At 34.1% G+C, this 10,913-nt stretch overlaps 1 protein-coding gene across 1 annotated transcript; it reads left to right on the forward strand.

The window, feature by feature from the left end:
* The first annotated feature begins 2,443 nt into the window (after positions 1–2,443).
* On the forward strand, positions 2,444–6,184 carry LOC108365597 (uncharacterized). Its single transcript, XM_017619663.1, has 5 exons — positions 2,444–2,810; positions 2,887–3,144; positions 4,450–4,561; positions 4,674–4,840; positions 5,973–6,184. Exons 1-5 carry the CDS (start codon positions 2,591–2,593, stop codon positions 6,182–6,184), a joined length of 969 nt encoding a protein of 322 aa, XP_017475152.1. The 5' UTR covers positions 2,444–2,590.
* The last annotated feature ends 4,729 nt before the right edge of the window (positions 6,185–10,913 follow it).

Raw genomic sequence — 10,913 nt, forward strand, 5'->3', positions numbered from 1 at the left:
CCATATTGTAAAAAATTCGCTGTACCTAAACTTTATTGACAGACTGTATATACATACATAGAATTGTACGTACGTATGTATGTAACGAGTTCGCGTAATTTTTCAATGTTTGCATTAAAATATCTGTTTATTTCTGCAATTTTTTTTGACTTGAAGTAGTTGTAGCAATCAAATGTCTGTTTTGCAGCGAAGCTGTTTTCGTTTTTCATTTTATTTTATATTACTGAATGAGAATTTGAATGTGTACATATGGCCAAATCCAAAAGCATTTGCAGTCAATTTATCTGTATTAAGAAAAATAAAGTATGGATTTGCGGGATACACTGAAAAAAATTTCACTTCAAACTCAAAAAAAAAAATGTTAACGAAGCTTTTTTGAAAGTCATCCGACACTGGCAGTTCATTTATTACGTCGTAATGGACATTAGGTATTACAATAAAACTCACTCGTATCAACTTGATAATCCTTTTTTCACTTCTCTCCCAATAACTAAAATGTTTGCAAAAAAGGGTTTGGTTATATGTATGTAAATACGTATGCAAATTGGGTAAGTTAAAAAGGATTTATTATAATATATGTATATGTACATACCCTGTGGGAAAAATTTCTAGTTCTGAACCGGGCGCTTCTAGTACATTTAGACCCAGTACTGATTCGCGATAAACCGGCGAATTTAACATGGCGATGTCTTAGGAAGTGTCAATTGCCCCCTGCTACATCCCTTTTTCGATAGTTTAGAATCAATGCTAAATTCGACAAATAGGATCTAGTGCGCTTTGTATCCCTTTTTCGATAGTTCCGAACTAGTCCTAATTTCTATAGTTCCGAACCAGTTCTAAAATCGACAGACGAAAGAAAAAAGTATCATGATTTTTTCAATCTTTAAATTATTTTCAAAGAAATGTGTGTTCAATTTGAAATTAAATTTGTTTGAATGATTGTAAGAAATGTAAGTTTACATACCTTGGGCTGTAGCTGAGTTTGCAGAGGTGCTTGCAATTATTGATTAGATTCTAGAAGATCCCAAGATGTTAAAATGTTAATACAAATTATTATTTTGTATTACCAAGCTATGAAAAAACATTTGCGGGGATCTAGTTACTATTGGACTGGTTCGTTTTTGGCGATAAAGATCTAGTACGGAACTAGAAATTTGATTCACTAGTCTGCGGTTTCCCTGCAGGGTACGTACATATGTAAGTGTGTGTAAGTAAACAATGTTTTGTTTTTTGAATTTTAGTATTTATACGCTTTTTGACTGCCTTCTGTGTGACTTTATGCTTGTGCTAACTAAGTTTTCCTATCAGAAATGTTCCTGGCGAACCTAGAACACCCACTTACCATTTTTCATAGAAGATACCCCCTTCAATTTATATTTGTTTACAAACGAAACAAATTTTAGGTCTGTTTTTTTTTTTTAATTTCTGGGCATATTTCGGGCAAACAAACATAAGTACGAAATGCTCTCAAAAAAGAGAAAAAAAAAATGTCTCAAACCACAGGAATGCAAAAAACTTAGTTTCTTGCCCGAAACTAACCGTCAAATAGTATAAAATTATAAATCTAAAAACCGAGCGGACTATTTTTGCGGGCGTGCAAAAAAATACCTTTTGTTATCCAATAGAACCCTAGTAATCGTAATGGTTCTGGTATTCGTTTTGTATTAAATTTCCCATATATTTCATATTTCCCCGACCAAAACGATCGAGTACTCACAGAGTACAGAAGAAAGACAGATTCACAAAAATTTCTTTGAAAACATGCAAAAACGCCAGTTTTTCATCAAAAATTATTTTAGGCCGCTGATTCCCCTATTGTATTTTCTCCACTTGCTTTATATGGGAATAGCTGTGAAATCCTGTGGTACTATTCCGTTAAATACCATCAGGTAAATAGGTTTTATTTTTATTACTACTTTTAACGAAGTTATACATAAGTATAATATACATTTTGGATGCTTTCCAATGATATTCACAGGTTTTTACATAAAAAAACATTACCCTAAATATTATTTGACAAATCACACAATTAATAATATTAGAGAATTGATTCAAAATCTTACGTTTTGGAGGATTTTATCATACGAAAATAAGCTCGATAAGAGGAATACGTTCAGTCTATATATAATTATAGTCCCCAAAAATGACGAAAATACATACATACATACATATATACTTAGGTGAAAAGGTGCCAAGTCCACTGTTTTTTAATTTAGTTTTTGATGCAGAAAGACAGATAATGCGAAACTACATCTATTTTTCGTTCCTTGAATAATTAAAAAAAAATGGCCTTGCCACCTTTTCACTTATATGTGTCTTCTTATAGGTGTCTTTCCATAAATTTTTTGGCGTTTTCCCCCAAAATTAAAATTTTGAAATTGCACAAAATCAATCGTCGCATTTTTTCAGTGTATGGTTCTTGGGCCGAATGGCAATGGCAATTGATTATATGTAATATGTCTGCACAGCCGTGGTGATGCGTAATGATGAATCTGTGTAACTTTGGCCTGAACGGTGACGTTGAACATCGATTGAAACAGTTCTTAAGGAAGTAGCCGCGCTTCAAATCAATTGTAGAAGTCTTGCAAGAATGTTGTGCTCGAAGGGAAAAGCAATTTTATTACTGTTCACGATGGTATTTGCATTTGCAGTTACACAGACCCAGTCGGTTTATCTAAATCAGAAACAGAAACAGAACAAATTGAATTTAGGCAATCTCGTTAGAAACTTACTAACAAATATGGAACGAAGTGCTGTTTGGGATGAAAATTTGCATTTTTCGCTCATCATTTCCGAGTTTATAATAAAACGTAATATATCTTTTTTTTTTGTTTTAATATTTTATCGATTTTTGCACCGTATTTTAAATTCTAACCCATAAATTAGAAAAAGTGCGTTTTTATGAGCCGACTCGTTTCGAAAGCCAACTATACGATGAGATTTTAAAAAGAATTGGTGCATTTCGAGCCAGAATTATATTGAACGACGGAACTGGCAGATTGGCTAATATATTGCAGAAGAGCGTAATGTTGGTTAGGCCTGTAGTTGTCGAAAACCAGATCAACACTGAGTTGGAATATAAAACCCTGGAGCGAAATTATGACAATTTACAAGATATCGGATTTCCGAACTCAACATTTTCAGGTAAGTCACATACATATGTACATATATACATATGTATATATATGTGCACATATACAGTATTGGTCAATACAATAGCACCCCCATTTCAAAGTGATATTGTTTGCCACTCATGTTTATTTATTTATTTTTAAGAATTTTCAATTAAAATATAGTTCATTCTCTCACCAAACTCACATAAACTCAAGTTTAAAACTTTTTAAAAGACCGCAAAAAAGTGCAATAAAATTTCACCCAAATTTCAAACTTTTTTCTCAGAAGCGGTAGAATTTTTTTGAATACACAGTTTTATAGCCCATTCAATTTTAGTCTAATAATGTGCAAGTTTCAAGTGGCTAAAAATTACCGTTGATTTTTTAGAATTTTTTTCGCCGAGGATGTTGCGGGTTTCTGCCATATAAAAATAAATTGTGTTTAATCGTTACATGGAAGCAAATGAGACAAAAAAAATTCTTAAACATTGGTAAATATGCTCGCAAAACAACAAAATTTAAGTACAGTTTAATGTTTTGGTTTTTAATTCAGTCTTGCAAAATTTTTTTAAATATTCGTTATTCTCCGTTTGAGATAAGGTATTTTTTATCTCTACAATAACACCAATGCCTTCCGTAAGTTCTTAAGAAATTTGCTACGCTCTCTACTATAATTTGCTGAAGTTTGTTTGTGAAGAGTACAGGGGGCACCTTTGTTTTCAACGGAAATATATGGCCGTTCCATTAGTTTGGAAGGAAAGAGTGAGACCGCAGGCTGTAGAATATCAGATGTCAAAACTCATTGGACACTACTATTCACACGCACGAAATAATAGCAATTTATTTCTTGAACGTTTACTTAAAAAATTAAGTTTGGAAACTTTGTATAAGCAAAATAAGCAAAAGCTTAAACTTTTCGGTCCTGGTAATTATGCAGAAATGACATTTTCAGGATAAGTTGTCGAAAATCTGAGCTTTAATTAAATTCCAAGTAGAAAATTCGATAAGCTTTTGTTTCATTGAACTAAAATGACTCTAAGTGAAGAGATGGTTTTTTTCTGTGGTCGAAAGTTCAAAGTTCAAGGGGCAGGTTCTATTATTTAGCACTTGTTACTTCGCCAGAGCTTCACAAACATTGCCTAAAATCCGATTTTTTACAGTTCCAAAACATTTTTCTCAAAATCTGGAACTGATGGGAGCTTTATACCTACGGATTCGTAATCAGCTTAAAAAAATCTATAAGAAATAGCTTTAACTTCTGCCTCACCAGAATTAGTGTTCCCTTGTGTGTTATCAAAATTAAACTAAAAGTCATTCAAATTATAATTTTTTTTAGATTTCTGCCTGCTACATATTAGCGCCTTGGATAACTGTGATTCCATTGAAAAGGAGTGCCTCCGAGTGATAAGTTCCAATGCACCGTCGTACGGTTACCGGCGAATGCATCAGTATGTTCCCCTAAACATATCTATAAACGATATTAAAAAAATCCATTTATACATACATATTTTCATACTCGTATATATGTATGTACATATAACTTCCCTTACTACTCTACAGAATTCTAATCCTTTATGTGCTGATGCACCACAGCTGTGCTCCGAACTTTGGCTCTCCACTCGTTTATGAAATTCTCTCAACACATCATTGCTCGCATGTCTATCGTGAACATCGGATTTTGTCCATGGCGCATTCTCAAGCTCGTCGGGAATTGTATATCGAGCAAAGTAAGTATCTGTTTATATACATGAATGGCGCTGATTTACTAAAAAGCTGTCACAACTCAAAAACAGCGCTTTGGAGAATAAGGCGCGGAATTATCCGGCACACCTTTAGGTCGTCGCATAATGTGGTCAAAAACAAATTCAGCGTGGGGTTTTCGCGTGGAAAACAAACACGCAGCTTTATTTTTTGCGTGGTCAGGTGCGGATTAAGGAGCCTCGATGCTCTTGGCGGTAGCAATACGTTAGGCCCCGATTAGTAAATAGGCGGAAGGAAGAACCGGAAATACTGAAATTAGACGCATTTATTTTCAAAACAAACGAAATGTTTTTTTTTTTTTTGAAGTTGGTAATAAACCTAAACAGTTCAAAATAATACACTAAAATACCGCGGCTCATCTTTTCCAATGGCAAAACTATGAGAATTTAGCTCGCTTCACTAAATCGACATCCACGGCCTCATATAGTTGGACGATAGATTTAAACCAAAAAAAACTTTGAAATTTTTCGAGACTTTCGTAAATAAATTCTCACAAATACTTACATATGAATGTATGCATTAGAGGTAGGGAAATACCTAAAAAAAAAAAACCTGAACATTTGAGCCCTCAATACTAATATTAAGTGCTCGACCAAGGCGTGCAAAGATACCCCATTTAAAATACACGTAAATTTTTTTTTATTTTTTATTCTTCAAAATTCTACAGCTCAGAGGCATTTTATGGTATAATTTTCGTTGATTATAGGGTTTCTTTAGAATTGAATGCTCTACAAAAGTGTGTATTGCGGCGTAGCCATAACTCCCACCAGCGAGGTAGTACCGTACTACTAGTACGGGTCACTAAACCCAATTTTTTCATGAAAGTATCGTTTTTTGCCCTATCTCGTAAATAACAAGAGGCATGGGCGTAGCCAGGTAGGGGCAGGGGGTGCTCGAGCCCCCCCCTAACTTTCAAATTTTCCTTATATATATATAAAATAGTACCCTGAAATGCCAGCTTAATAGGGCTTTCAAAGCTATTCCTAAAAAGTTGCAGTTTTTAAATAGGTTGTGACAGTCGTTTAGCTAATTAGCAATATCCGCTTTGCAAATATGTATGTACATATGTATGTATTTTCTATTTATGCTTGAATGTAGGTGCATTGTGTGGCCTATTCGGTTTTAAAGAGTTTCTTAATATGGCCGAAATAAGGAAAATTGTTTCCTGGGATAAATTTGGAGTTTGCCATTGTGTCGGTGGTGTAAGCGTATTTCGTGCCTCGGATGAAATGGATATTTGCAAATGTGCCGATCACTCCCACAGTGTGGCTTTACTTTTTTATGTGAATGCTATGCTGTTTTTAAACTGAAGACATGTAAATATCTACATATGTACGTCTCCCTCATTTACTTACATACATATGTGCATACATGAGTACTGTCTGTATCCAAATACATTAAAATAAAAAAAATAAAAAATAATAATAATCTAGTACTATGCATTAATATATATGTATATGTATATAAATACATACACACAAATATATGGAAATAACGACAGATTTAAAAACATTTTTATGAAAAACATATACGAAAATGTATGTAGATAGAATACGCGTCCTTAAATGAGATGTTCATAGGCATTAAATAACACTTCAAATCTTTATCTGTTCCCATATATCTAATATATTTGCGTGCAATTATTTTAAATAGCTTACATAGTCAGTAAGAATTTATTGTTCATTTGACTGAATTAATTAATTAATATGTACATATGTATTATTATGTAATATGGAATCACTGATATGTGTCTATGCATGGAAGGGGCAATAAAGCCACATTCTGAGCGATGGTATGTTGTTGCAACGAGTTTACGAAGCTTATTCCGCCCGGTTACTGTAATTTATGTATATACATAGGTACAATATGTAGTGTCGTAGTTGTAAACACAAGAAACTTTTTATAATACATTTTTTTTTAGTTATACGGGAACCCCGCACAAGTACATATACATATGTAACTGCCCTGCAGTAAAATTTAGAGACAGTCTCTTAAAGCGCTAGTTCCGCCCTAGACATTTCAGAACCATCTCTGAACTAGTGCAAAACGGCTGCAGAGAGGGACAGTTGAAACTCTCGGTGTGTTAGTTGCGCTCTGTTGAGAAGTAAATGCACAAATTCTCACGTCTCGTACAATACTCAAATAGCTCAGCGGGAAGACCTCCGACTCTAACATCGTTGGTCGCGAGTTCAAATCGCGGTGGAGGCAGTTGTGATTTTCAGATTTAATAAATTTAAATTGTTGAGTGCCGTTTTAAAATTGAAGAGAAAATGATCAAATTTAATATAAAGAAAATAAAAGAATAATAAAAAAGAAATAAAATGCAATCTGTAAAAGAACAGAAAAAATGAAATAAATAAAAAAAACGAATAATCAGATTTTTTTTTAAATAAAAAACTTATTGTCGCAGATCTGTCTAAAATGGAACCAGTTTAGAATAGAAAAATAATCTAATAATCGAGTTTTAAAATTTTTTCTCATAGAAAAACTTACTGTCCCAGAACTGTCCAAATGGAACCAGGGGGGCAATTTCCACTTCGTAGGACATCGCCATGTAAAAAGAGACAGTTGAAAGCATTGCGTTGGGATAGATCGAGAACCAGTACCGCCTCTTAAAGAGCTAGTTCTGCGCTAGTCCTGAACTAGCACGATTTACTGCAGGGTATGAACACACAAATACGGAGAATGAAATTCCTATTTTCAAATTCTTTTTCTCGGCTGAAAATTGCAATTTGAAGATGACTGCTTTTGTATTTAGAATTTTGAATACCGAATGAATCCTAAAAGTGTACCAGGAAAAAATTTAAGTGTCAGCTGGGCTGTTCACAGTTCGTTCCAAATAGTGACTCAGAATAAAGACGTCTACGTTTTAAGACGTTTTCTAACTAAAATCTGTGATGTTGTGGGTTTCCATACAAAATGGAAATGACGCCGTCTACATTTTGACACACTCAAAGGTATGTTTTTTACGCGTCTACATTTTGCAACCTCGCAGCAGGTGGGGAGGTTTCCGTATTTGCATTTGATTTGAGCGCATTAGCTGTTGAAAACAAACAAATCAAGAAAAATAATAAACAAATATTAGCAATTGGTAATTAAGGTAAACAATTAAAATTTTTTAGAACCAAAATCAAAAGTTGACATATAAAAAATGGACGCAAAGAAGAAATGTCTGGCAACACCAGTAAAGTTTTGTGACGACTGCTAGAAAGGAGTGCTTTGATGGAACGAACTGTGAACACCCCAAACATTTCGTTCAAACTCTACTACGTTGTTGCTATGGTTACTAGGAACCAATGTGTAGGTCGGTCAGCAGTTTTGGATTCTAAAGCATAAGTGCGACATGAGATAAGAATTTTAGGAAAGCTTGTTATCCTAAGAAAAAAGCGCTGCCATTTATTTGAATGTTTAAACTGGTATAGCTCGACAAAAAACCGGTAGAAAAAAAATTCTTTTACACATAAAAAAAAAAAAAAAATCTGGTATAAAATGTTCTCTTGGTACAGTTGGCGAATTTCGCCCCATATACTTAAATATGAGGTATCTATTTATGTGGGAGGTTGAGCGTTAAATCCAGTTGGACTTGTTTTTACAACGGCCATATACATGTATGTACATTAGACTGCATCACTCCCCATACAAAAAAAAAATCTGTACTATTTTTCCATTGGAATTATAAAATCTATTATATTTTAAGACGTCCACCAAAATATTTCGAAAAAATATTAAGATTTAAGTGAGCTGGACCAATTTCAAAATACCTCCAGTAATGGAGGTTTTTATGAATAAAAATAGTTTCTTAAAAATTCTTTTTGAAAAAATTCCCTCAAATGACAAAACGGCTTAAGCTTAAAAACTTTGCATAAAAATATAAAAAAAAAAATTAAAATTAAATTTAAACGTTTTTTAGTTTTATAGTTTTGGTCCAGTTATTCAAGTTTTTCGTAAATCAATCTTCGAAAAAAGTAAAAAAACAGCATCAAAAATCTCATTCTTACGATTCCGTTGAAAGGATTTTTGAATATTTTTATGCAGATTTTTTAAGCTTAATCTGTTTTGTCATCTGAGGGAACTTTTTTCAAAAAGTTCTTTACGAAACTATTTTTATTCATAAAAAACTCCATTTTTGGAGGTATTTTCAAATCGGTCCAGCTCACTTAAATCTCAATCTTTTTCCCAAATATTTTGGTGAACGTCTTAGAATATAATAAATTTTGTAATCCCGGCGGAAAAACCGCAACTTTTTTTTTGGTGATGCAGTCTAATGTACATAAATACATCGAGGCCCACGTTATAATTCATTTCAGCTCCTTACAACATAGTTCAGTCGCAGACCGTTTCAGCTCATCGGTAAAATGCAGCTCTTGTAAGTAAGTAAGTATGTACATTACAAAAATGCCTGTGAAAAACTAAAGTCGGAATTTTAATGCCCTAGGATTCTTCTATATCCTAGGGGTGAGAGCATTAAAATTCCGACTTTGCTTATTTTGGACCACCCAAACATACATACATGCCAAGATACAGCCCAATTTGAGTTTGCTTTATAACTGATTATATGTATACTTGCCAACCGATGTAAATCAACAAATACAAACTTTTCCCTTTCGTATTGGGATCGACCTGGTTTAACAGCCTTCCTAATGTGCAAATAAAATTTTTTCAAATTTTCCCCCATAAATATGAAGCTCCAAGAGTGAATGCATGGTATTATACATTACATTTGTTTATTTTCCTGAACTTAGCACTGGGCAGTTTTGGCACTGGGGCCAGTATTTTGACACCCAAGGAAGGGTTGGTGCTTTTTTTTTTTTTAAACAAATGTGTGTATATTAAAATGCGGTGTTTTTGAACCAAACGTGTTGATATTTATTGTTCTTTAGGAATGAGCAAATATGGATTTTACCCATCACTATGTGAACAGTGAAAGGAAAGGCTTCAATCGACAACCCTTCTACTCAAATGTGTATGTATGTGTGTGTATGTATGTGTATTTAAAGTTTCGTAGAAGATCATTGTCCTTGTAACTTGATGAGCTAATTTACCGCTATCGCAGGACTTCATATTTAGATTACCTCCCTCAAAAGTAAATACATACATACTTTGTGTATAAAGGGCAAAAATAAAGAAAAGGCCAAAATCGTGTTATATTGAATTTCTTTGGGTGTCGACTAACTTAAAAACTAAAAAGCATTAAAACATTTCATTTTCACACATACATATATGTATTTCTCGTTATGATAAGAAAACCTTATCTCACAAATTCTTCAAATTTTACTGAAAAATTCAAAGTTTCGGGTAGCTGAATGGAAAATCTGATGTGAAGGATTTGCACAATTCGCAATTTCCGTATTCTTCTGAATGAAATAGTCTTAATTTTATCAACAGGACATCCTCTCAGGCTCTCTGTTGAGTAAAGTGTTTTTTTTTGTTTTGCTAATGTTGACGCATGCGCATTCGTTAGCGTTGTTTTTGTACTATATATCCTTCAATAAATGTTACAAATTATCATTGGCAAACAGACAGATCTAAGTAAGTAAGTGGCAAAATCTTGCGGCATATTTTTTTATATTTTTAATTCGTCATCGAGGAAAGCATGAAATACGTGGCTAGTCGCGACCGGAATGCTTCGAAAGCCAGTCAACCGCCGGAGACTTTTCCTGGCGTTTCTTCCGGTGTATGACCCCCTTGCCTCACGCGTTCAACATGTCCACGCCACCGCAATCGCTGCAGCCTTCTCATCTTTGTTCGACATCGTTTCTGCGCCATATAAAAAGACGGGCATGATGAGGGATTTGTAGAGCGTTTTCGGTCGGCGTGAGAATTGGCTCTGCCTTTCAATAGCCTACCGAGCCCAAAGTAGCACCTGTTGGCAAGAGTTATTCTTCGCTTGATCTCCAGGCTGACGTTGTTGGTGGTGTTTATGCCGCATCCTAGGTAGACAAAGTCCTTCGCTACTTAAAAGTTATAGCTGCCAACAATGACGTGTGTCCCGAAACGCGTGGACTCTTTATATGTTGCCAGGAGGCACTTTGTCTTGCC

The sequence above is a fragment of the Rhagoletis zephyria genome, unplaced genomic scaffold (assembly GCF_001687245.7).
Source record: "Rhagoletis zephyria isolate East Lansing unplaced genomic scaffold, Rhagoletis_zephyria_1.1 Rzeph_scaffold_01924, whole genome shotgun sequence".
Lineage (NCBI taxonomy): Eukaryota > Metazoa > Arthropoda > Insecta > Diptera > Tephritidae > Rhagoletis > Rhagoletis zephyria.